This window comes from Venturia canescens, chromosome 6 (genome assembly GCF_019457755.1).
Source record: "Venturia canescens isolate UGA chromosome 6, ASM1945775v1, whole genome shotgun sequence".
Classification (NCBI taxonomy): Eukaryota; Metazoa; Arthropoda; class Insecta; order Hymenoptera; family Ichneumonidae; genus Venturia; species Venturia canescens.
Window position 1 is genome coordinate 6,703,342 of NC_057426.1, and position 26,681 is coordinate 6,730,022.

At 39.0% G+C, this 26,681-nt stretch overlaps 2 protein-coding genes across 4 annotated transcripts in view; one reads left to right on the forward strand and one right to left on the reverse strand.

The window, feature by feature from the left end:
- The window catches only part of LOC122412365 (fibrillin-1-like), a 92,066-nt gene extending 87,177 nt beyond the window's left edge, over positions 1-4,889 (forward strand). Inside the window, exon 22 of the mRNA XM_043421833.1 lies at positions 4,416-4,889. Within this exon, the coding sequence (XP_043277768.1) occupies positions 4,416-4,594 (179 nt within the window). The 3' untranslated portion in view covers positions 4,595-4,889. The remainder of the gene's footprint in view (positions 1-4,415) is intronic.
- Positions 4,890-5,466: 577 nt separating this feature from the next.
- Positions 5,467-26,681, reverse strand: part of LOC122412366 (uncharacterized) — a 33,861-nt gene continuing 12,646 nt past the window's right edge. Inside the window, exons 2-13 of one of the 3 annotated variants that reach the window (XM_043421834.1) lie at positions 21,970-22,093; positions 21,422-21,648; positions 19,622-20,756; positions 18,511-18,764; positions 17,698-17,820; positions 17,108-17,365; positions 15,745-15,924; positions 11,130-11,255; positions 10,288-10,515; positions 9,533-9,784; positions 8,408-8,532; positions 5,467-6,821 (exon numbers count right to left, since the gene is read on the reverse strand). In XM_043421834.1, the coding sequence (XP_043277769.1) occupies positions 6,711-6,821; positions 8,408-8,532; positions 9,533-9,784; positions 10,288-10,515; positions 11,130-11,255; positions 15,745-15,924; positions 17,108-17,365; positions 17,698-17,820; positions 18,511-18,764; positions 19,622-20,756; positions 21,422-21,648; positions 21,970-22,093 (3,143 nt within the window). In that variant the 3' untranslated portion in view covers positions 5,467-6,710. The remainder of the gene's footprint in view (positions 6,822-8,407; positions 8,533-9,532; positions 9,785-10,287; positions 10,516-11,129; positions 11,256-15,744; positions 15,925-17,107; positions 17,366-17,697; positions 17,821-18,510; positions 18,765-19,621; positions 20,757-21,421; positions 21,649-21,969; positions 22,094-26,681) is intronic. The other 2 variants (XM_043421835.1, XM_043421836.1) reach the window with 2 other exon arrangements.

Genomic DNA, 26,681 nt, shown 5'->3' on the forward strand with positions numbered 1-26,681 from the left:
AAATCGACAATAATTCTTCTTCGGATAAGTATAAAAAGTTACCGCATCCGAGGCAGCGTGAGGTTAAACGGCCAGCCAGATCACGCGACACTAAAACATCTAGTTCGTCTTTCGTTAAAGCTCTAGTAACTGGACAGGCATCAGAAGTCGAAGGAACCGCCGATAGACATCGTTCTGCCGAGTCAATGTCGAAGGTCGTCGGTAAATCGTCTGCAGGGCTGAAATTCACCGGCAGAAGTCCTGGCTCCGCTTCGAAATTGCCCGTTCACATTGGCACTGAGAAGCTCGTGATGAGAAAAGTGATGCAAGAATTAAAGGGCCCAACGCCACAGGACAGTCGGAGCAAACTATCGAACAAGATTCCTGAGCCTGTCGAAAGAAATCTTTCTGGAAGCTTGGCCAAGAGACCACGTCCAAGAACGGCAGGGTGTCTGCTGAATCATTCTTCCTCGCTCAGTCCCAAAATGGAGCTTTCTCTTGAAAATTTGCAGTCCAGCAAGTCGCCCCGCGACACCCCCGAAGCTGCAGGCAATGGGGAAGACCTTGTTGAAAAAAAATTGTACAAAAAATCCGTGCAGCAGGATTCCACGAGAATTCCAAGCCGATCACTCAGCACTGGCAGCAAAAAAATTGGTCCGCCCTCGCGAACCAGTTTGGATAAAAACGTGAAGCCTCCTTCCACTCCGCTTTCTGAACATAACACCGATACTTCGAACACTAATTTCGCCCAAGAAAGCTCCGGAAAGAAACCATTTTTACGTGCTCGCTCGGGAAAATACGGTACACAAAAGTTGAACGCGAATCACCAGAATAATAGGATTCCAGCAGTGGACTCTTCGTCCTCGAAAAATGCTATAAAAAGTAACGAGGAATTGGAGAAAATGGAGTTGTTGAAACTTCCTAGCGAAGGTTCTAAAGCAGCTCTTGTCATGAGACGCGAACTCAAGACTTATATAAAGAAGATCAAACTCATACTTTCCCATCGCGACAAAAGCCTACAAGCCAAAGATCTTGCATCATTGAGTATCACGGAGGCAGTTATACCGGAGCTAAGATCCCATCTCAGTTCTCAGGAGGTTCAAGAACTCCAGAGTCTACTCGATCGTGTGGAGAATACCGCGTCTTTTCATTAGTATTTTCACGATGACAACAAAATTTAACAACGATCATTTTCAGCGATTTTTATTATTTTGTTTTACCACGGATTTAAATTCTTTATATTGACACTGATCGCAGGATTTTCATGTAACTTCGCATTTTTACACATTTTTTAAAACTGTACTGAAGCAAAGTAAAATTATACACAACGAAATGGTCGTAGCACAGCGGTTCGTGTATATCGAAATTTCTCCGAATATTCGAGCATAAAAAAGGATCGGATTTATGATTCTGTTCATTGATGGGCAGTAAGAGAATTCTATTAGTTATTATTGTTTATCAATGTGCCAAATGAACGAGCTCATTCTTTCAGCTCCAATAACTCCTCGTTAAAAATAAAACGAGAAATATGATGACTCGTTCGGTAAATGGGCAAAGAAACGTGTGAAATTCGCTGGTATACTTTCGACTGACTTATCGCTGATAAAACTTGTTTTCATGCCTACCGAGCACGAATCAATAAAGCAGCAAAGCCCGTCAGAGTCAATAAAAGAAAAAGAGAGTAAATGCAGTGTAGGTCGTTCATTCATTCGTTAATTAAGACATCGACGAGTGCAAAAAAAAATTAGCGCAATCGTTAATATTTCGCTGCGTGACCCTCTCCAACGAGACTTTCCAAGTGTAAATAATGCTAGAATCCTCTAAATATTTTCGTATGAAAATTCAGGTGTGACGACTGAAAATGAAGTTGTTTATAAAAAAGCAGTGATTTTGGGTTGAAAAAAATTTTCAAAAGTGGGCGATATTGTTCGACGAAGGGAACCAACGACGTCACAAAGTAAACACTGCGCAAGCTGCGTAGACTCATAAATTATTGTTGTTGACATGTGAAAATATTCCTGACGACGAGACTCACTTAGAAGAGTCATTTCTCAGTACGCATATATCAACGTTCGTGCGTTTTTGCACTTGCGTGTGCAACAGGGTTAATTATACTTTACGATCGGTCATCGACTATCAGCTTCTCGCGGTCTTTAAACTCCGCGCCAGGCGATAGTTGGTCGGGAGTCTCGTGAAACTTTTTGCCTCAACGTGTGCTTTAACGCTTCGTAAAACTCGTCGTAAATATTTTAACGAGCCTTTTTTACCCAATTTTTTTCCCAGTAAGAAAGTGCAATCGTCAACATCCGGTGTAGTTTACATGGCGATCGGTTCGAATCCAAATGATGCAGGAAGTATTCGAGGAAACGAGAAGATTCCTTCAGTTGGAATTTATTAGATTTTTTTAAATCTCTTCGTCAGTCTCTAAAATTTTGGTCATTTCAAAAGCATTCTTTTCATGATCAAAGAAACGATTAAAATTTATTCTTGCAATTATTAAAATAATGTGTAACTTTTTTTGAGATTGATACATTTTTAATACAATGATAACGGTTGGAATACCTTCGTAGTAAAATATCGTCAAGCAAAATGTGACAACAGCCATTTTCTATTTATATGCGTATGCACATCTATATTTTAAACCAGCTGATTAATGGTGTTGTCAAAGCTTCCACCGTTTGTGTCGTTATTACTCGTTAACCTCAAATAAGTGTCTTTCTTTTTCCATTCCCGAGTTATTTTCACCGGTAATAAGAGTTTCTCAGAACATCCTTGATATCTCTAAAAACATTATTTTTCCTTATTCCTCGTCTTTGGCTCTGAAGTTGGAAGGATTCTATTTCATTAAATGTAAATTATCGCACAGGGAGTGTGCCTGCTACAAAAAATGAGATTTTCCTTAATTGTTTTCTCGACAACCAGGCGGTAGATCCTATAATAATTCCGAGAATAGATGCACGCTCGATATTTCTAGCATATATCCAAATTTCAACTCTCAAATTTCGAATTTTCGATTTCCATTAGACTCGCGTGAGCTTTCTCAAGAGAGTGAAGTGCGAATTGCAATTTGTTATTTATCATTGCACAACAAAAATTTGAAATTGATCTTATCGGATGCAATGTCCTTTGTGTTGATTTCAGCACCAGAGGCGCTGACCTACTTCGCCCGAAAAAACGATATTCGAACGAGAAATAGCCGATGCGATAGTAAAGACGAACTCATCAAAGATGAAAAAGGCAGATCCTTCGTTTCGTTGTTGTTTGAAGTAAAATAACGTTATTTAGCGTCGGTGTATCTCTCAAATTGCTTTCTCTCCTGCGTCCAACTTTTTCTTTGTTCATGCGCTTTGTCTCTGTCGCTCGCTAATTAGAGAATGCGTAACAAGGTCGAAGATCGCACGTGGCCGCGAACAGCGATAAATAAGAGGGTTGAAAGGGCGCAGAAAGCTCGACCTTTCTTCTAGCCTACAGTGTTCCTTACGAAGGTATCACCTCAGTGTGTTCTCAAGTATTCTCTCGTGGTTTCCGTAGGCTAATTTAAGGTCATATTTGTCCTCATAACTAGAACACTCCGCTAGACTGTTCCAAGGCCTCTGAAATGTACGCAGACGCTCGTTAATGCTGCGAGAATGCCTCGAGTGAAATGGAATCAACGTCGACAAATTCACGTTTAAATTCATTCGGGTGGCTTCTCGTTTCTAACAATTTGGACGCACTGCGAGTTCAGGCTCGCTCGAATTCTTAGCTAAAAACAGTTTTTTTTATTTCTAGCAATCAGCATATGTTACCTGGCTTTACGTGCATGCAGTAATAAAATCGTAGATCCTAAAATATGGAAGAAAAATTCCGCAGTGGATTGAATTTCAGTAAATTAATTAGTACGGTTTTAGGCAGTTTGCTAAAGTTTAAAATCTCAAATATTTTTTGATAAATAATCCGGCAATAGCTGACCGTGTTCAACGAAACATTCGAACCTTCCAATCGATTTCCTTCCCATTGACGAATTTCAATTTGATGAATTTTTTTATTTACAAAAATTTTATTTACAACGATTTTACGTTTTTTATTTACAAAAACGTAAAATCGTGGTTTGATGGAACGGAAATGAAACGAAAGGCAAATATTAACGAAACATTTTATACCAAAGAACATAAAACCGAATTTGTCCGCGTTGTACCGCGCTGGAAATCCCAATTTGACTTCCATTTGAGTAAAACATTTTGTAATTTCGTACTGGCAACCCCGCTGGAAGGAAAATAAACAAAGTTCCACATTTACCCAACGTTCGAAAAATCGCTTGAAATCTGCTGCATTATTTCGATATTAAGAAAGTCTCATAAAATTTATTGATTTTTCGTGAATAAGAATATCACATGGAAATAAAAAATGTCGCATATTCAAGATGTTTAACAGCCCACGAATATTCTGTTTGTTAGACCAACGAACCAGGCCGGAGCAGCAATATCATTTGCATCAATATCATAAACGCCACCAAGAAATGCAGCGACAGCGACAGCGCCAATTTGCTCCAGGCAGTAATCATCGCACATTGCCTTCTTACGAGAGAGGAAGGATCGAGATGAAAATACTCCCGAGACGTCGATGTTGCACGTGATAAATAGAGTTAAACAACGAGAATACGAAAGCTTTTTAAAAGGAATGCAAAACGTGGATGAAAAAAAAAAACAAAACAAAAAAAAAAATTCATAAAAACTCGTTTTTTCTTTTCATTTGTAATATATTTGATACGTAAAGTGTTTGCAGTTTTTTTTTTATATCATTTCTTCTTTTATACATTTATAATATTATACACACAATTGTTATTGATCGGATAATATGTTTATTTGTCTTCTGTAACGATGATATGCGAATGACAGTGATATCAATAAAAACGCAAAGGAGACAATGAGTATGCACGTTGAAAAATTGCCTCCAGCTTAACCCACTCCGATGACACTACGAATAGTTATTGTTATTATTATTGTTAAACAACATTTTGTCTGTGGCACAAATTCAATACTGATGGACGTCAAACAGCAGACTATTGTACAAACGTTTTTCTTCTGTTTTTAACTTCACTATCCATACAGTCTGTTTCACACACACGTAAACCTTGATAAATGGATTGATCCCATGTTCGAAACAAACTTAAATGAATCATACAAAAATACATAGTTAGATCATTCCATGGCAATAAATCGGATGTTTCTCGATGCTAATGAAATTTATTTGTCAATACATTTGAAAAGGATCGATCCGTGAAAACGAAATTTTACCGCTATTTACTGAAATTGAATGGGATCAATTGATATTAAAATCCTTTTCATCCGATTGAAAGAGCTCGAATTAAATGAATCCATTTACCTCGGGTTTCATCTCTTCTACTCCATTCTTCGTACTCAACAATTCGCATTACACAATTCTGTGTGCTTCATATATATTTTTATGTATTTTTGGTATATCGCAATACGAATAATTTTATTGTACATTATCCCCAATTTTTTTTTCTCTTTTTTTTTTACTCCGCCTCCTCATTAAAATTGGGGCTATTCGGAATGGATGTTTATAATAAATCGGACTCCTCTGGTCAGCTTATATGTGTTGAGAGTAACGAAAGGACGTTACACGATCGCGTATATTTTGTAACATTTGCGTACTCCGTACACTCGATTATAAAGATTCTGTTGGCACGCGGAAATTTGCTGGTGTCCTCATTAATTCAGTGCACCATATCGTTCGCGGTTGATTTATTTTTCGACTGAATTCTCCGCTGCTCGACCATGCACGGGCTTGCTGTTGTGAATTTCGTAATATTCCTGTCCCAGCTTTCAGGAAACTCGTTAATATGTATGTATATGCGAAATTTAATGGCGCTGATTCATATCGTCCCGTATTTTCGCTCGGACAAATACAATTCTTCGAGATTAAATTAATCCTTTTTGTCGAGAGGAAAAAAGTGGTGGCTCAGCCCAGTTATGAGGAAAGCCACAATACGAATTTGAATAATAAAATTAAATCAGCGAACACGATACTCCCATTTCTGGAAGCTTACGTACGAGGAGATTGCTCTGTTGTTGACAAATATTTAGGCTCTTACTCCAGTTTTTATTCTAATCTCTCCCGTGAAGAAATCGAACAACCAATCGATCAAAATCGCTTCCAAAGTTTTTACAATTTTTAAAACTAATATTGAATCGTCTTTCGAATGAAAATCATGAAATTTGTTGATGATTACTAATTTATGGAAGGTTTTTTTTTTCTAGAAAAAAGAATGAAAATGATTGAAATTTAAGCTGCCTTGAGAAATGAATTGGAAGCTAGTGACAAGGCAAAAATAGTACGAGGATTCGTGAAAACGTATAAATAGTCTTCAATATTGAATTCTTTTCATTCGTTTTAATAGACGAGTTTTTTCTAATATTGTTTATTTTTCAAATTTATCCAGGAAATGCGGATTCAAACGAAGGAAAAAGCATTACGCAAAAGCCGCGTCCTCGGTGCACGCGTTCTTTCGATGAAAACCTTGCGCACGGGTCCCATGCAATTTCCATTTATATTACCACAACCTCTCGCCCCTCTTTGGCCCTCCGATAGCTTACTCGCCCTCCTCACGTTCGTGAACCAAGGGGATGTTTTTGTGCTCCGTACGGGCTGCAATGCTCCTCGTTTCTTATATTTTTTGTTCCTCCCTTTTCGTCTTTTCTCTCGCCACACAGCTCCGCGCGCTCGAATTAATTCTGATGGACTACTACACTGAAAACGCACCTTGTCGTCCAACCAGCCTCGTCGCTGGCCTCGTACACGATCTTCCACTCACCGGTCCCAAAAGATTTTCCCGGACTCTGTTAAACCAATGAATGGACTAGAAAAGCTTCCTATTTCTTTCCGAATTCCCTCCTGCCTTCCTAAAGTGCAGGTTTGCCAAGATGCAGTAATGAAAAGTGAGCAAACGTTTCTCGTGGAATTTCAGAAGGTTAGGCAAGTATCTGACTGCCTTTACCCCGAAATTGTCACTTTGCAGTACGAGCAGAATTGATCGAGTATATTTCGATGAATCTTCATTAGATTTGTAGCAACACAAACACATTTTTGCTCTTTTAAAAGTCAAAAAGTATTTGGCTCTTCAAAACATTCAAATCGATTGATAAAAATTCCTTTTTCGTTTGCATAACCGACGATAGAAAAATAGAATATCGAAGGGTCTATCTACTGCTTTTCTCATTCGATAATCCAAACATTGAACAAAAGCATGGAGGGAAATATATTGGAAGGAACGTGAGATCGAATCTGAAAGACTTTCAAGCGCATATCAATGTTATTCCGTATATATTTTTCGTGTATACGGCATGAAAGAAGGCCGACGAAAAAGTTTTCTCTTCTTTGTTCTTCCTGCTTTTTTTTTTTTTTTTTCAATTTTTTATTATATTATTCTGTGTGATCGAGCATCATTTTTTTTGCTCCTTCGACATTTTTTCATAAGAAGAATGGTACGAATTTTCATTCTGAAAACGGCCACTGGATGTGGAATTCTCCACATCCGTTTGTACCCGGAAATAGAGCAATGTGCATAAATAATTATTCATTCGGTACTTTTTGAGGGAGCAGCTTCACAGTGAGAGCTCGATGCAGCTCGAATGAGGAGTGAAATTACGTTTGCTTAGGCCTCGTGCAATATTGAAAGTGAGTTTATTCTCATTTGCATGCTCATTGTGGAGTTGGTAAAGAGCAATTTCCAGCAGCGTGGCACACTCCTTCTTTCGAATATCAAACGTTCGAGTTTATTAGCAATAATTAGCATTCCGACTGAGCCAATCAATGCACGTCACAGAGCTGAATTATTTACTGGCAACTCATTATTCGACGATGAAAGAAACATTGAATATTTGATAATTCAGAGTTGGGGACAATCGTACTTGAACTTTAGCCGAGTGACAGTTTTTTCATCGTATCATTTCTGTACTCAAATCTCACGGGCGTAGAATTGTGAGAAAATGGAATTAAACTCTGGTTTGATTTGAAAAAATCCACATTTTCATTTGCAACGCTATCGAAGAAGAAATTCAGGATACCTGAATCAGAAAACAATGAGGAAAAAATAGGTACAGGGGATAAAAGTTATCTCTAGAATGATTATACAATCATATTAAAGAATAATTTAAAGTGCTCATTCCCGCGAGTATGATCGCCTTTGCTCATTATTCTTGTACCTCTCTCCTCGTTAATTTTCTTTATTTTTCTTTTCCCGAGAATTCTGAGTGAATTTTAATTCTTTGTTATCCCAAGGGTGCACTTTTCATTCTCCAGATTCGCGGAGCAACACCTCCCCATAAAACAATATAGATGTACATGAACGAGCGATGCTAAGAAAAAGTGAATTAATTCTTACAAACGCATTCTAAATGAAAAACGGTTATCTGCAATAAATTACCTCGTTATTGCTGGTGTGCGTAACCCTCACGTTGTCGGTGAACGTTGGTTCTGTCCATGTGAAAAATGTACCGTTTCTACCTACGATGTCGCTCGGACAATTATTCACTTTGGGAGCTTCACCCTCTGAAATAATGGAGAATAAAAGTTTTTTTTTGCACCCTCGCTTCGTGTCAAGAGTCCACAAACTTTGAATTCACCACCCCCCTTGATCTCTTGACTGTTATTGTTTTTTTGGCAGATTATTTTTACAGAGAATTATCATTCGGAGGTTGACGAGAAAGTTATGGAACGGTTCAATCATTCGGAACGCTCGAAGTTGTATATTTTCGAGATAGTTACAAGCTCCTGATTTTCCCGAGTAATAAAATTATTGATAGGAATTTTTGAGGGGATATATAAATTGTTAATGTGGAAAAAGAATCAGAGCTCGGCCTATTCTTGTCATAGCCTTCTGTCTTTTTATTAATACTTTTTCATTGATCCATTTACCTTTGTGTTTACCCTTTGCCCTCTGTAACGCGATTTTTTACATAAAAAACTAAAGTATTTTCGCAAGGGACGAATGAAATTTGGGGTTCAGTCAGCGGTGGATAAGTTGAAAAAATTTATTTACAATTTCGAATTAATAACTCTGACATTAATTTAGAGTGATAATATCTTTAATTAGGAAGTTAAAATCGACCCAATTTAGGCATCCATAAAATACGATCCTTCGGGCATGATCTACCTTAATCATAACGGTATGCTGTTTGACCTCTCTCTTAATTTCCATCAATTAAGACTTTATTATACACAACTCTCTTCGTGATTAAACACCAAAGCAAATAACGGATATACAAATTTTATCATCGCGTATGAGGAACCATCTGTTTAGGCGAGGATCTGAGCAGGTTAATATTCAATTATCGAAATAAACAAAAAAACGTGAAGCTGTAACTTCCTTCGAATCGCTGTAATTAATGAAGCACGGTAAGCAGGATTTTCAAAGTTTCGACAACAGTTGAAAACGCGGTGCTTCGAATATAGTCGTGGAGCGAACTCTCTCTCTCTCAAACGAGGGGAATTTTCTCGAGGCGCTACCGTGCTTTATAATGATTGAGTTTTCAGTAATGAAATACAAAACCTTTGACGATGATGCGGAGAACGCAGCTAGCTTGTTTTTTCGATACTGGATGTCTTGCAAAAAAGGTGACAAGGTGAAGTCCTGGTTTGAGGCTAGCCTCAAGCCTCGTGCCCCATGAGGGTTTCGAGCGAACGTAACGAAACCAATCAAGATCCGTCGAGGGTTGATCAAATGTCACGAAAGCCTCATCCCGATCCGGTGGGACTTCAGCCACTACGTCCTTTGGACACTCCAGCGTTGGTTTACTGTATTCTGCACATCAATCAATCATTTTCGATAATATTAACGCTTCTCTGCCCCATTGTTACGTTTTTTTTACGTATTATTGATGCTATTTTCTTCTACTTTGTGTCAAACATTTTCACGTACACGAATATTATTGACATCAATAAAAATCGACTTTTATTGTTATGAACAAAAAATACGCGTCATTCCAAGCGATCGGTTGAATTGAATTTAACTTTTCGACTTGTAGATTCCATTGAATGCGAAGGGAAGCATTGGAATCGAAATTGCTCGATCAATTGGAACCAGGGATCGAAGGTATTTCAAAAATTTTTCAATAATTCATAAGTTTACAGTATTTTTCTTAAAGGATCGCAGTTTGTATTTGATACACAAAAATGATGAAAATAGACCAAAAAAAGGACAGACAAACAAGTAATAAATGTTTGTTCGGTTTTTGAAAAATCGACAACGAAGATGGTGAATCTGACTCGAGTATAAAATGCTTAATGCGAATATGGGATACGCACTGACGCATTCTCCGTGTTTCGGGCCGTCCCAGGTACCATCGCCTTGGCAGGTGAGTTCATACTCTCCATGCAATTGATATCCCACAGGACATTTCAGATAGCACTTAGTGCCAGGTCGGTTCGTTTCTCTTCTAACGTCACTCCACATTCGTGGTGTGGTTTCCCGCGAGCACATTAGAAATCCTCGTCTCGCAGGATCCAGAGGTGGGCAAGCGAGATTATTTATGTCTAAACATAACGAAATCATAAAATAAATTCGCAATATATTCGAGTGGATTCACAGACCAAATAAAATCATGGTCGTTATTGCTTTGAAAGTTCACATCACACGCTTTAAATTGAAACACATTTCGCAGTGAGCTTCGGCCCAAATTTTTGTCCGGGGAATTCACGTGATATTCCAAAAATACACATTTTTCCAAGGAATCCAATTCGATTTTAAAAAATATGGGGAAGTTAAGCTTTTCCATGAAGAAATCGAGTTTTTATTAATGAATCGATGATTAAATAGTCTCGTCATATTCTCGCTCGAGGAGGCATTAATTAGAGCAAATTTTGTAATCTCATCTGCATGGGGAAAGTACAATTTGTTGAAAATAATTGAGTTTCACTTGATACCGGAGATTTAAATCCGAAACGTGAGGCATTTGTTTACCACCGTGAGGCCACCGCAGCGAGTCTCCTAATGGCAATTAATCTCGATAATCTGATTATCTGCAATGCTAATTAGCTTAGAGTACTGGAAAACAGAGAAAATCTGAGAGAAATACAGAGATACGAAGCAGGGCGGAATAGACGAAAGCGGTAATGACATAAAAGACAAAAGAAAATAGTCGACTCACCGGTGCAAGACTTTCCGTCTGTAGACAATGCTTTCTCGTCACCGTCACAAGCACAGAAGTAACTTCCTTCCGTATTTTCACAAACTTCACTGCATCCGCCGTTGTTTATGGCGCATTCGTTTATGTCTTCGATAAGAACAATTGTCAATAAATGAAGAAGGTCTGGAATTGTGAAAGCTCGGAACTGGGAGTGCATTTTAATAAAGTATCGCAACTTTGCCCTGGATCAAATGATACCCGCGCTGTATTCGAAGTACATTTTCGCAGGAAAAAAAAGTACTGAGGACTTTTCACGATAGGGCTCCTGAGTTCACGTCGAGCAACATAAACAAAATGGAAAACAGATTATCGAAATTCTACCTAAAAATGTTGACTCGGTTCTTGAAAAACAGTGATTTTTTTCCAGATAAAACCAAAGATCTAAAGCTTCTGGAAGTAAGAATTTTTACACCGGACGTGACGAAGTAAAAATTCCAATGATCACTCATTCGACATATTTCCGCAAAAGTATCCAAGAAGATTCAACGTGTCGGCATTTTTCGATGAATTTGACTTTCTTTCGATGATTCCGACTCCTCAAAAGCTGTCGAAGTTTTCAAGCGTCACGAGAAGCATTCCATATCCTCCAACCTAATTACACGGAGTGTATTAAACGATAATATTCAGAGTGAAATTCACTGTAGAATTTACCGTGATACATTTGGCTGCGGGTACGAGTCAAAGAAAAGTATTAATTCTTGTAACGTACTGTAAAATTTCAAAGATTTTATGGAGTTTTCAGTTTTATAACAGTAAATATTGCAGAGAGAGCATCAAAATTTACTAAATACTCAGATGAAAGTTCCTACTTGGAAAATTATTTCATTTATAGGAAAATTCAATTTTTCTCCCTTAATAAGATCGCGAATCGCAGCTCGCCACCGCACAGTACTCACAGTGATTTTTCAAATTTAATTCTCTCCGTGTATTTTCCCTTCGAAAATGCTTCCGACCAGTTGTTTACCAATGCACACACTCTCTATTTTGAATCCTGTCCTATCATCGATTCTCGCATCAAATTACGTGGAGTTTACTGGCTTAATAATACGCATGTGATCGCAGGCAGTGGAAAACATAATCCCATCGCATGTAGAACTGGAACACTGAAGTATATATATAGCAACGAGACGGAGGATCGATTGAAAGAGGTCTTTTATGACTTTTAATGACGATTTGGTACACGCTCTCTTGTGCCAAATAAAGAAAGACTTGGAAGTGGTGTGTGAGTGGAAGAAAGTAAGAGAAAAAGATCGAGAGAGAGAGAGAGGAGAAGATGAGCTTTGCATTCCGTCGCCAACGATCGCCAACTCCTTTCGTCACGAGAGCCTTCCAATTGTCGCAAGTGTTAAATTGAGCGAAATGGCGAGAGAAGTCCGAGAGACAAGTGTGTTGCCACTAGTCGGCTATACGCGACGATCATTAGCGTAAATTGATTTATCTTTTAGTGGGCAACTGACAATGGCGAGAGGAAGTGTGGTCAGGAATGTTCCTTTTGTCCGAAGCCGCTTTTTCGACTATTTCATCAAAATCTATGAGCTGATGTGCCTCAACGTTTTGTATATTCGGTTTAACTAGTTTTGGTAACTAACGCACCTTGCCAGCATGAATTTGATGATTTCACGATTCAAGATCGACCGCTTTATTTCCTTCATTCGAACAGTTTCCATTCTTATTCCTTAATTGCTTGAGACACTGAAGAGCTGAATGGACGATTACTTTTTAATTTGAAATAAATTTTTGTTCACTGCACTTAAAGTTGTTAGTGCAGGCTAATGAACGCAAGAAGATGAATCATTTAATCCGAAATTTGATGGAAAAGTGAAAATAAATAGCTTACACGAAAACGGAAGACAATATGATTATGTTGAAGCCAAAAGCTTTCAGGAGCCTCGTTGGTTTATTCATCTCCTAGCCATCTCGGGTTTATAAAGTTTCATCACTCGTTTGTCTCTGTTACACTGAAAAAAGCTTTCACAAAGTATTACATCACGAATTTAATCAAATCTACGAGTGCTTCTGTTCCTTCGGTTATTTAATCTGCATACGATTTTCTCCCATTTCGTTATGGGGTTTAGAAGACATCGCTCTTCGAGAAAAAGTTACTCTCGTTTCTCAATTAACACGGTTTTTTGTAATTATAATAATATTCGATAATTACGTCCTTTTAAAATATTCAAGAGGTCGTCTGCTTCGTTCTTTAATAACTAACATAACTACAAAAGTAAATCATACTCAGTGATGCGATGTTTTTCACTCATAATATCTCGACGGTCGCTAAGATCCTTCATTTTCTGTGACATTTCGACGTCTACTTCCGAAAAGAATTCACTGTACAATCGAAATCCGTGGAATGGCTTCATCATTTTTTCTACCATCACTAGCAACAACGTTGCGATCCATGGCAACGAATAGAAGCTCCACATTGCGACATATCGAAATGTCTTAAGGTATTCTTTTAACGAACCCCAATATTCTACAAATAATTGATTTCTAATTAAAGTAATGTAAAAGAGCATACGAATAGATTGGCCAAATTTCAGGTCAGGTTATCGAACATTTAATAAAGATAATTCATATACTAAATAATTTTTAATTCCTGATACAAACTGTCTCGCAGATAGAAAACAATGTAAGAAATCCATAGCGATAAAAATAAAGGGTTACCGAATGTTTAAAAGAGATATTAAAGACAAAAGTTGAAAAAATGGTAGAAGTAGAAGCTTTTCCTATATATAACCGCCACTCCTCAGAGGTTAAGAATCAGTCAAAATTTCGAGTGCCTCGAAAAATACGGCCATGCGAAAGGAATACCAAGAAAGGAATTCATTTCATTTTCCGAAAAAATTGAAAGTCTTTTGTATGGAAACTAAGTACCACAATAATTTCATTCCTCAACTTTTGCATTATTCGATAAATCACCTGGATTCGGAAATGAAATTATTTATGTTCAAGGAACAATAATTGTTTTGAGAATGATTCAATGAAAAGGCTTTATTAACGTTTTGATACCAATATCAACGGCATCGAATCCGAAATCTTATTTTTGAAATTTAAACTTCCCACGAAACTCACTTTCAATAATAGAAGCTGCCTTTTAAGGCGATGGGAGTATATCAAGTTTGGAAATAGACGGATTGAAGCGAGATAATTTTTTTCCAATATCCATACATCCTGGGGAAACAAAGCTTTTAAATTAGGATCCATCGTTCTCGAAACAAAGTTCTACGCTGATTGTTCGATGTGTGAATTCGTGGATTCTTACACATACGCATGGAATCGTATACACGAGTGTGTATATAATTCTTGTCTCATTCTGATATGTTCCTGACGTTGCTCGTCGGATTACACGCAAGCTCGAGCCCGGATAATGAAGATTTCGTATTTGAAGGAGAGGCGGCAAGCCCTCGAGCTCTCGTATCGTCGTTAGTTCACTTCTCTTCGCTTTCGCGTTTCTCTCCGTTCCATTTTCTCTTATTTCTTCGTTTCATTCCACTCCCCCTACGTATTCGGGACTGTCGACCGAAAAGGCTTAACTCAAAAAAAAGTGGATGTCAAGTCCTGCAAGTTATGACCTTCTATTTACTACCCTGTTTTCTAGGGGAGCTCGAAGGGTGAAATTGGAACACTTGGATTTCGCTCGGCGCATACCGAAGTCTTGGCACGATTATGTGGCTTGTGCCATAACTTAAATGAAGAAATTTAAAAACGAGAGTTTCCTCGTTCCAATTAATGACGCAGTTGGAGAAATCCGATCGCGTCGATTAAAATCGATCCTTGGCTAATAGTCCGGCTGGAATTTCATCGAGACGACGATAAACCCAAAACTTTTATCTACCATTCCAAATGAAAGCTTTTGTTGTTCATTTTACAAAATTATACAAAAAAAATACCGGTAATCGAAACCTTAAACAGCAATGGTGGTTCAATTTTGCACCGATCTTTTTCGAGGGTTTGTGTCTCGGCGACGTTTCTCGTAACCCCGGCGGTTCAACGAGCAAGTTTGCGCTTCGTTCTTCCACGGCGTCGGATCGTGTCGTCAAAGCAGCCATTAGCGGGGAGAAACAAAAAATTCGACTAAGCTCTTGCTCGTTCTTTTAAAGAAGTTCTACGGAAAATAGCATGTTCGGTGTATACCTGCATTATAATTACTACGAAAAAAGAACGGAGCTATAAGGTTTGGCTTAATGAACAATATCTTCCATGAGACCACTCACGTAGATGAAGAAAAAGTGGCTCGGGGCTGAGCCCCGTAGCCAATGGATTTTTCTTTGTGTCTGCTGAGAATGGCGTCTCAAGTCAGTGTCTTCCTACTTTGCAAGTTTATCATGGCGAATCTCAGAGACGCGTGACGGCTAATGGATTGACAACTTTTTCGATGCATCAATGCAGAAAATTACAACGTTTTTGTGTGCATCAATTATTATTTCCAGCTCGGAAATATTGTTGAGAGTAAACTCGTTTCGTCTCGCGTCAGATTTATGAATACGAATGAAAGGTCATGAAAGTAAATGGGATCGCGTCGTTCACGAGCTTTCAGCTGATTAGAAGCTTGGCTGCGGCATCAAATCTGACTCACCGATGCAATTGGATCCAGTTGTAAGCTCGTAACCGGGAAAACAAGTGATTGAAATTGAATCTTGAATAGGTTGATCGCTGAGTTCGGTGGGGTCGACGCAGCGATAAGATCCGGGCGTATTGATGCATCCGTAGTGACAAATTTCCGTTTGCAGATCGGGTACGTAACACTCGTCAACGTCTACAGAATCAAAATAACACGCGGATTCACTTTGGTGATTCGGATTTTTCCTAGAACCGCGTATACTCGTGTCAACGAATCAAACATTTAAATTGATCCCCGAAATCCACTAATGAATTATTCATCGCGAGTTTGAACAATTATGTGGAATAGTCTACTGAAGATATAAGATGAGATTATTCTAGATGGATATGCACGTGATGTGCAGTGAATGAAGGAGAAACTGTAAAAACATAAATGAAAAGATCTGCAGTTGGATCTCTTCAACATTCAACATTATCAGCCTCATCACCGAAGTAAGCCGGGGCAGGGTTTAATATGTCAAATAACCAAATTGTAGAACGGTCGATATTTCAAAATTTTGAAAGTTGTAAGAGCTGTGAAAAATTGGAGATAAATGAGTAATTCGAAATTATTGTTTCCGATCGACCGATCAACTATTTAGCGGATCACGTGTTTAACCGAATATTCCTTCTTCGAATTCGTATTTACTCGAAAATATGTATTCCGATAGTTTTCATTTGGAATACATTTTTAACAGACCGTACGAATGTCAAAGGTTCATATTTTCGAATTAAAAATGGCGAAAGTCAAAATGGCCATGTTCTAAATTGGAGTGAGAGAGTGATACGCGTGTATTTTGAGTTCAGTTGCGTTTCGTTACTTTGATCGCTCGACTTTCTAATGTTTCGTCATTTTGGCCGTTCGACTTTTTGGTCTTTCAGTATTTCAACCTCAGTAATATTTAGTCTTTCGTTATTATATTTTCGAAATAGTGAATATTCGCAGTACTGCTGATCCCAGTAATTTATGAATCGAAAGAGTGATAGTCGAATTTTCGGAAAATCGATATTTTAGTCGTCGTCCTATGAGGGATTGTTACATTCTATTTTCGATGTAAACGCGCTTCGAGCCTTGAAGTTTCTTCTTTTCGACGCTCAAAGCTCCGAATTGATCTGTCTCCACACGATCATCCGAAGTTTATAAACTCGAGATTTTACCTGTTCGAAATTTGAGTCATTCTAACATTTTATCCCCACCCGTAAGCCGACTAGAACACGAAATTTCTAAACAGTCGTAAAAGTAGGTAACGATGATAACATCAATTGGATTCAGAGGATCAACGAATGAAACTAATGATAAAGGAAAGATTGATGACTCGTTGGGATAATCGGAGGATGACCTTGGCAGGTTTTCCAGTCGTCGATGAGCATAAATCCGTCTGGACAGAGGCAAAAGACTCGGCCCATTGTTGAGAGACAGGTGTGCGAACAACCAGCATTGTTGATCGTGCAAAGTCCAGCATCCTGACACGTATGATTATCTGACGATAGAACGGTGCCGGTGAGTCCTTCGCACGAGCAAGTGTAGCTACCCTCGTGATTATGACACGTATCCTGGCACGGTCCATGCCCGTTGTTCAACAGACACTCGTTGACGTCTGGGGATCGAGTAGCAGCAACAGCAGCCCAGCAACAGCGGTAACAACAGCATCCAGCAAAATAGATGCATCAGCACACACGCACACACACAGAGCGCAATGAGAAGCGATACAGGAAATTCCGCTCGGGTGATTGGTCGAATCGAGAGTGATCGTGAGAACAGATACTAGAGGTGCATTTGATTGAGTGAAACATGCGACTGTGTGATCGAGAAACTGATGTAGCGCTAGGTTTATACGCGCAAAGGGCTAGAGAGGGATAGAGGGAGCGAAAAAGAGAGACAGATAAACGTAGAAACAGAGACGAATGGGGTGTTATAATCGTCACTCACCTATGCAAGTAAATTTGTTCTCGCCTCGCTTCATACCCTGAGGACATTCACATCTGTACGAGCCTGGCGTATTGACGCAGTTGTACTCACAGCCACCGTTCTGGCTTTCGCACTCGTTTATGTCTGCAATGTTTTTTCTTTTTGTTTTTTTTTCGTTTTTTTTTTTTTTTTCGTCAAACTCAATGGAACACGATTCTTTTGCTACGGTTAGTGCGGACAGAATTTTTTTCTTCAATGGACTCAGAGTTCTGGACGTTCTATCGATACTCGCGGAGCTCGTATCATTTAATCACGACGCCGATTCGGTTTTCGATAACACTTTTTATATTCGTATGCGTCAAAATCCGTTATTCACAGTATTGCATTCGTATGAGAGTTAAAATTGTATGGCAATGACAGATACTTTCATAAATTTTTTTGGTAAATTTTTCAACCTTTTAAAATGAATTTTTCAACGGTTTTTTAATTGTTGGCGAAGTCAGTGCCAGGTAAGCGAGCTTCTATCGATGTTTTTTACTCAACAGTGAATTCTTCATCGTTCCGTCGATATCAGAAATCATCGTAGTTGATCCAGTAATCGTGGAAGCGTATTTCGGAGCTTCCTTATAGCGGAGATGTAGCTAATTCGTTTTGCTTCGATAATTCTGAGCTCGTAGTAATTAAGCAAGGTAGATCTCAAGGAAAATGTCGATAGTTGGATAGTTATACTCGGAGTTTGGGAAAAAGTAGTTTAACGAGCCCGGAACAGTAGTTAGGGTCGATTGTACGAAGCTATTGGAAATTGTATACGGTATAGAATGTTATATCGCTCACCGTAGCACTTGTGACCGTCCAGACGGAAACCCTTGTAACAAGAACACTTGGCTTGACCGTCGACCTCGTTGCAGACGTGATCGCACGAGGAGTCTGCACATGGACCAGACTGACCACGTCTGATTTTGCAGTTCGGTAACGCGCCAATCCAACGACGATTTTTACACAGTAAACGACTGTTCGAGGAAGCCATATAAAATCCAGGAGTGCACTCGTAGTCAGCTTCCAAATATTCGTGGCCCGGTATCGATGACCTTGCAGAAAAATAAACGAGAAACACCATCTTTTTAGCACGAAGTATAGGAACTTGTGGTTTGCTTTGTTCTCAAGGACAGAGGAATAACATTTTAAAAAACTCATTTTTTAGAAGGATCAAGGTTTAGAGTTGACACCAAGAACGTGAATCGACAGCCAGGAATGAGAAACGCATTGAGGCAGTAGCTCTCTATTTATGGCTGAAAGAGAACCTTTCGTAATATTTTTCAAAAGAACTTGCCTCAAAATTCACGGAAATGTCACAGTTAAAACTGTTTAAAGGGAGCAAATAGCACGACCAATCAGGCCTGATTGAACATTCGTTCTCGTGATCTTTGAAAAAGTTTACTTTTTCGAACCCGTGTTTCGATAGCTCTCGTATGCTAGTTATTGGGAGACAAAAAATGTTCATACGTGATTTTTCAAATCGTATTCAGCAGTGTTAGATCGTAACGGCGAACGTCACTATTTTGTGAGGCTGCAAACACAAGAGAGAGGCTTTTCATCTATCGGGATTAATTCATATTTCACCACTTTTCAGTCCCTATCCTTCGATATCTATTTTTAAGGAGGCTTTGAAACTCTGAACACTTGGAACGTTGAAATATAAATCGTAAACTGCGTGATTCCAGAGCTGAAGCTTCTTAAAAAAGAGTCAATAAACCAATATTCAAGTATATTAAATATTTGAACTCTGACCTGGAGTATGAGGAATGGATTTGGAAGGGCGTGAGTGAACGGAGAGTTGATAGATGCGCGAAGAAAATTTAAGCTCCATTCAACTTTCTGTTTTCCGTTCAATCTCGCCGAATAAATTATATAGAGGAAACAGCATGATATACAGACATATTCTTACTTGACATATTTGATAAGCGCGTGACGTGCTAACGGGGCAGGAATGAAAGTTCCGTTTATGCACGTGAGGTCTCCCTTAAGTGTTGCGCCGGGTTCAGTGTCCCCGAGTTCTTCGGAAAGTTCCAGTTCATGATGTTCCCTCTGCTGTTGCAATTTCCGCTGGTCACCATTTTCTTCGGTAACTTCGTGTCTGTAGAGTGGACGAGCAATGGGACGTGATGTTTCATCTCGAGCATTGTCTCCCGCGTTGACGTCCCCGTCGGAGGAGTGACGCAGGAATTTATTAGTTTTTCCGCCGCTTTTCAAATAAGCCTTGTAATCCTCGAATGTCCTGGCTAAAACTTCATTCTCGAGGTCCACGATTGGCATGTCCTCAGCCGATCGGGAGTAGCCCAGCATTTTTGCGGCGTCGTATCTCGAATTTTTTATCGCCTCGAAAGAATCGACGAAAGTCGGCTTTGCTCCTGGAGGCTTGATAGTCGAGAACGAATTCGTTTTGCCTCCCACGGCCTCGGGCGATTCTTCCGAAGCGTCTGGGAACTCGGTTCGCGACCACAGAATCTCTTTTTCCAAATTTCTTGAGAATTCGTGCTCGACGTTCTCTTCGTGACGTCTTCGTAACATTTCCGGATTTTCCAGGCTCCTCGTATATCCGTTGTCTTCATTTTCCTCCCGACGTTCTTTCATCCCGTCCGGTTTTGATGTTACGTCTGGTAGTATCGTGTTATCAGCATCGATGCTTCTCACCGAGCCGAGGATTTTCTCGCTCGAGCCATTTTTCGTCGTTTCCTCAACGCGTTCGATTGTCTTGTTCGATAAACTTTCTGCCGTTATTAATCCTTTCGTTGTCTGCTTTTTCAGGCCTTGTTTCTGCTCGCTCGTGGCTTCCCGGAGAGCCGCTGGTGCCTCCGGGCTTATATTAGCCTCGGCAGTGTTATTTTTCCGCGATCTTGGTTTCCCTTGTTCTCTCCATCGAAATCTTCTCGAACGGACAGGCCCACCACGAATTCGATTACTCAGCGGTACATGCCAGTCATCCACCGTAAAACCACGTCCGAAATTCGGGTAACGTCGACGAAGGTTTTTATAACTTCGTTCGCCAGAGGTGCACAAACCGCGACGACGATTTTTTGTTTCTTCGAAAAAACAAGTTTTCAGAATTAATATCACTTCGAAATACTTCCGAAAGCTAAAAAAGAAGTCCGCGCGAATGAACAGACTCCAACAAATCTGAGCTGGTTTATACTTTGGTGAGTTATACTTTACAAACAAATTGCTCCGTCCTTCGACGGAGCAATTTGTTGAATGACTGAAAAACTAGAGTTTTTCAGTCATTCATTGAGAGCGGAAATTCATAGAATTGTGAAAATAACTTTAAACATACAATATCGTGAAACAGGAAATTGGTTTCTCGTATTATTCATGATAATGAAATCAAATTCCTGAAATCCTTACAATCAGGAAGACTCAAGTCGGAATCTACTTCCGCTAATTCTGGCTCGAACTAGAGTATTCTGTTCCTCTAATTGAAGTGAGAAATTAACCCGAATTGAGTAAATTCAATTATGTAAATTCGTGCAGTAAATTTAGGCAAAAAGAGAATAAAATTTAATTGCTGTAAGTTTTGGTCGATACAAATAGTGAATAAATATTTCGATTTGATTTTGCAGAACGATGGAATAATTGCAGTTCTCTGAGCAGCTAATTTGTTTTATCATTTCTATTAATATTGGAGCAGCAAATTCGACGACGATTGGTTAATTGGAAAAAATGATTAATTCATGTAACAGAGAGCACTCACTGCACCGAGTACGAACGGTGGTGCGGCTCGCCTGCGTCGTCGATTCGTCGGGTCGATTTTCAAACTCTGACGACGCCTCGTGCTTGTCGTCGAGTACGATATCACGAATCACCGGAGCTTCGGTTTTCGCTTTCAAGTTTCCACTCTCCGTTAGCGAAGGAACGGCTAAGTTGACATCGTCGTTGAGGCTCTTACCAATATCTCGAGAACCGTCCCATCTGTTGTAGCTTAAGGAGACAAAACGTTTTTTTTCATACTCTGTAGCTATGCACAACGTTCACGCCCTTTTATCGTTCTCGGGAAATAAAAAAATTCCCACACCACGTTCGCCCTGGCCGACAAAATAATATCTTGCGTTTAAGGTAAAAATTTCTCATTCCCGAGTTTAACGACACATAAAAGACTTGGGAAGCAAGAATCGTCGATTTTATTTCCGCACTCAATAAAGCGCATTTTTAATCAAGTTTTCCATACGATACGGTGCGATATACAAAAAAAAGATTTTCTATTCAATTTGTAATCTCGTGCTTACAGCAGAACTGACTTACTCGAATCGTTGCTCCAAATTCTCACCACCTCGAATCCCGTCTTGGAGTTCCGCTTTTTTCTCGATTATTTCTTCAGCTTTGAAAGAGCCCGGCTCTATTTTGGGCTCTATATTTTGGCATAAACCTAAAAAAAAGTGTTACTTAGTGATCGTGATCGAATTATTTGAGGTCACACACTCACCACACTGGTGCAGATTCGGACTTGGACTTTTCAAAACTTTTTATTTCATCCGCGAATGTATGAAATGAATTCTACAACGAGACTTTTAAGGGGTAATAATTCCTTAGTAATCGATTACGATTATTAAAAAAAAATAGGAAAAAAGTTTTATTATAGAAAAATGGCGCGAAATTGAAGACAGGAATTTTGAAGTTCTTGACGCTTTAAATTTTCGTGGGTGCAAATTTACACCAGTGTGGTGTCTACGGGTTAAAACGGGTGTGGAATTAAGTGAGTCTGATAATTCGTTTTATAATCTGCATTATTATCGCAATTCGGAAGATCGATAATTTCACGCTGCAGTTATGTCTAAAACGCATTCAATTATGAGCGCGTGAAGCATTCCCGCTTCGAAAACAGTATAAAGGAGCGATTTCTGGAATTTGTGCAAACTTCGGTACCTTATCACATTAGCAATCGTCGCTTTTATGGGCTGGAAGGAAGGAGCTCGAGGGCGAAATCGAGACGCATGTTACATCGAAGCTACGACGCTGTTCGAGAAAGTTTTAACTCGTGGGCTGTAAGGACTGGAGATAACGGAAGTGAAAAATAGCCGAGTTGTCGACGAAGAGAAAATTGTAAAAGGTCAAATGTCGAGGGATCGTATCTTAAGTTACTTCAAAAAGCGAATCCGCCCATTTCTTGTTCGGCCATTTCGAGTGTACGTAGAATTTTCTACCGGAAATTCGATCATTCGGGGTTGCGAGGGGATCGTTGCAAAGTGTAGAAAATCCTCGGGAGTCATGGTCTCCGCACTCTTCAATTTTCCCTCCGACGTTCTTTGACGAAACCGATTCAGTTTTAGCAACGCATCCGAGCCATTTTGAACGCCAATTTTTTCAAATTGCATATCGTTCTTCAGTGAATTACAAAGTTTCAAATGATCGTTTGCCTTAACAAAGCCATCGAACGTCGAATCGCTTGGAACTGTTACAACGCTGATGATGCAGTAAAAGTTTTTGAGTCGAATTTCATTAGAGACCCTTTTAAAAGTATTTTTTTCCATTTTAATCTTTCATGTCACGTTTTACAAATAAAATGTCTCTTGTAGATGTGACCCAAAGTTGTCCAACTTTGTGCTGAATTCTTCGTATATATACGCAGGTTAAATGCGGTCTACCATTCTACGAAAGGACGTACGAAAGTTATGTCTCAGTTTCCCCGAGCTTGCTCAAGATTCTGTGGCCCGTATACTATATACGGATATACGTTATGTATGTACAGCGAAGGGAAGAATGTTAAAGGAAGTCAAGGGTGAAGGGAGCTCTCTCATCCAGCGCTCGTCATGCCTGGCGCGTTAAGAAGTTGGTGCGAATTTAGACTGGATGCAAAGTTTGAACCACTCGTACTTTAAGAAATTTCTAAATAAATACTAAACTTTTGAACCTTTTTTTTTGCAGAAGAGAAAGATTGCGGCTATTTTTTCCTGATTACATTTAATCTTTGATCGTTCATAAGGGAACATGATTTTTACTTCAGAACCAAAAAAAAAACGTTACCGAATTCTCACGTACATGAAGAAAACGAGAACATACCTTTTATTCAAAAGACTCAAGAGTGTTTTTCTCTATAAGCATTGTAAAAAATGTTTTCAGTCACTTCAGATGTTTATATTGTAAAGTATGCTCGGACAACCCTGAAAAAAACTTTATGTATGGTAAAATGTCACACGTATTCGATGTACATTCGTGCATTTATCATAGAATTTACCATGCTGACAGTTAAAATTTATAATTTACAATAAATTTCCACTTATTAGTAAGTGTTAGTCTGACATGATGAGGAAATAAAACGAAGTATAGTTCTCAAGTGCATCACTTTTTGCTATCTACATAAAGCTGTTTAGAGTTCAAGGGACGAAAAGTTGCAAAATTAAAAAAATACCATACTGTTTGTAATCGATGCGCGAATACTTTAAAAATTCATGAAAAATATCGCTTTCGTTTACTTCAGAAGAAATACGAGAAAAATGTCTGATCCAATTCAGTTAATCCGATTCTGAAAAAAATTTTGCTCAATGTACAAGAGGTTTAGTAAGGACAGTCCAAACCGACGTGGAAGATTCTTCAAACCGTTCGATAACTTCTCAAATATTTGCCTCCAGTTGGGAGCACTATGGGACCCTGAATTTATTTGCAGGTTTTTGAAAATGATTCGCCAAATCGCTCGTTTGCCTTTGTCTGCGATCAGTTTCGGAAAGCACCATGTTTCCAAATAAATCATCTCACAATGGTTAGTGTGCGTTCTGAATTGGACGGAGGCTCTATTCCATTGTAAGCGCCATTGCACTCGGCTTAGTTGATCCCTTTGTTTTCCAACGAAATTATGAACTGTCGTGTTTTATTTTTTTTTGTTTCAAAGAACACGAAACTTTGGTTCCGACCAACAAAAGTGGGAAATGTAGTACGGACAGAGAAACAATTTAATTAAGAAACTCAGGAATTTCATCCTTCTGGTCCTTTAATGCTATCGGAAAAAAAGCAGGATGGGACGCAACGGTGGTTCAAATTTGCACGAACTTCATGTTGAACTCGTGCTTCGATCCAGAGAAGACTTTTCAAGCTCTAGGACTATCGAACCACATCTCTGCTAGCTTATTTTCTTACACTGTTCAACCCTCTCAATCTCTTTCCATAGCTGCTCCACCACGACAACTCCGTTACAACTTTCCACGCCCGTTGACTGCGGTAACTCGATATCGAACTTCCTTATCGAATAGCGCCCCGAGAGATTGCGCTCCGGCATGAGAAAAGTCTATGAATGTACATGTATCTGTATACATCGTTTATAAATGTCATATATTTATACCGGTTAGAGCTGAAAAAAACTACACGCAGTCAAGAAGTTTGCGAAGATTGTAAATTGAAAAAAAAACTAGTCAAGTTTTCCGTAGGATTCGTATCTATTTTCCGTTCTGACGTCACTTTTTTTCCATTCCTCGAGACTCGGAAACTTAGCAAAGAGTATGAGCCTTCGAAATTTTTCTGCTTGCTTTTAAGGTAGTCACCATGCTAAGGTAATCAGATGTCGTTCAATAACTTTACAAAACTAGGCTCTCATTATTCTTGAATATAACTGACGAGCGGTTTTGAGTTTCGACTCGAAGCCATTGAAATTACCCGCCTGCAGTTGAGACGACCTCAAAACTCCTCGTGGTCGACCATCGTGGGAACGCAATTCGGAATACTCCGAATATAGGGCTCGTATCAGGGAAACAGTTTTATTAATGCTGTCTCGTTTTCTAATTTTAATTTGGACGGTGAACATTTCGAAAATACGATGACGCAATGTCCCAAAATTCAGGAGCTTTAGAGATATGAAAATATAAAAAGTTCTTTTTTGAAAGTTGATGCAGTTCTAGTTCTCCTTGGAAATTTGACGATTCATTCTGAAAGCATTCTATGACTGAATTCAATGAAATTGTTCAAACAAATTTCTTAATGAATACCTATTTCAAAAATAAATTCGAGGGTTTTTTTTAATCAAGCTTCTGGATGACGGACCATCGGCGTTTCAAAAATAATCAAAGCGATGTTTGCTGGGTCTGTTGAAAATAATTTTCGTCACAAAATAATCGCTATGAAACTCATGAAACTCCCGGCATTTGTTAGGGAAGCCAAGAAGTACAACAAAACTGTTTCATGACGAGGGATCTGTTTGGGAATTGAACAATTCGTGGGGTTAGGTTCACCTGTTTACTCCCGAGAATTTCGACATAAGCGGTCGGAGTGCACAACGCAAAACTAACATTTGTATTACCCCGCATATATATCATAGCGCTTCATGGAATATGACGAGAACAGCTGCTGGTTGGGTCTAACGTATCGGTTAACTGGAGCGTACAAAATGAACGCTGGTTTCAAGATCTGTGGAATTCCTGCTCCCACGGATGTAGAAATACCTTAATATTACAACGTGCCTAGAATGCTGGTCATGCTGATGACCCGAGAAACATATTTTTGGATGATGGTAAAGACGAAGGAGAGAGAAAAGGGTTATTGATTTTGTAAAGAAACTGTGTGTCGACTGGACGTACGTTGAATCTTGATTCCGAGCAAGCGTATATGAAGAAGAATTTAATGCAGACCCAGAACGTTATAGTCACGCAGTATGAAAATGAAGAGTGAAGTGGGAATGACAATGACAGAAATTTGGGCTTCAGTCGATTGGCTACAGGAATAGCTTGTAAAAAGTCGACTTCAGAATAGATTTTGTGCAACCACTTTGCGTGTCACCAATTTTCGTGATTAAATTTCGATTCATTTTTTCGAGAGATCTTCTACGATTTTTTTGATTTTCGTTAAAAAGTGTAGGAATACTAAAATTTTATTTTGTGGAAAAACATAATTATCGTTCCCTCTGAAAATCGTATACGAAAATGTAAAATCTTGGAAATTTGCATCGACGTTGCTGGAATAGCTTTCCAGACACATTTCGCTATTATCATTTTTAAAAATTCTTCAACCATGTTGAATGTCTTTTATTCGTTAAT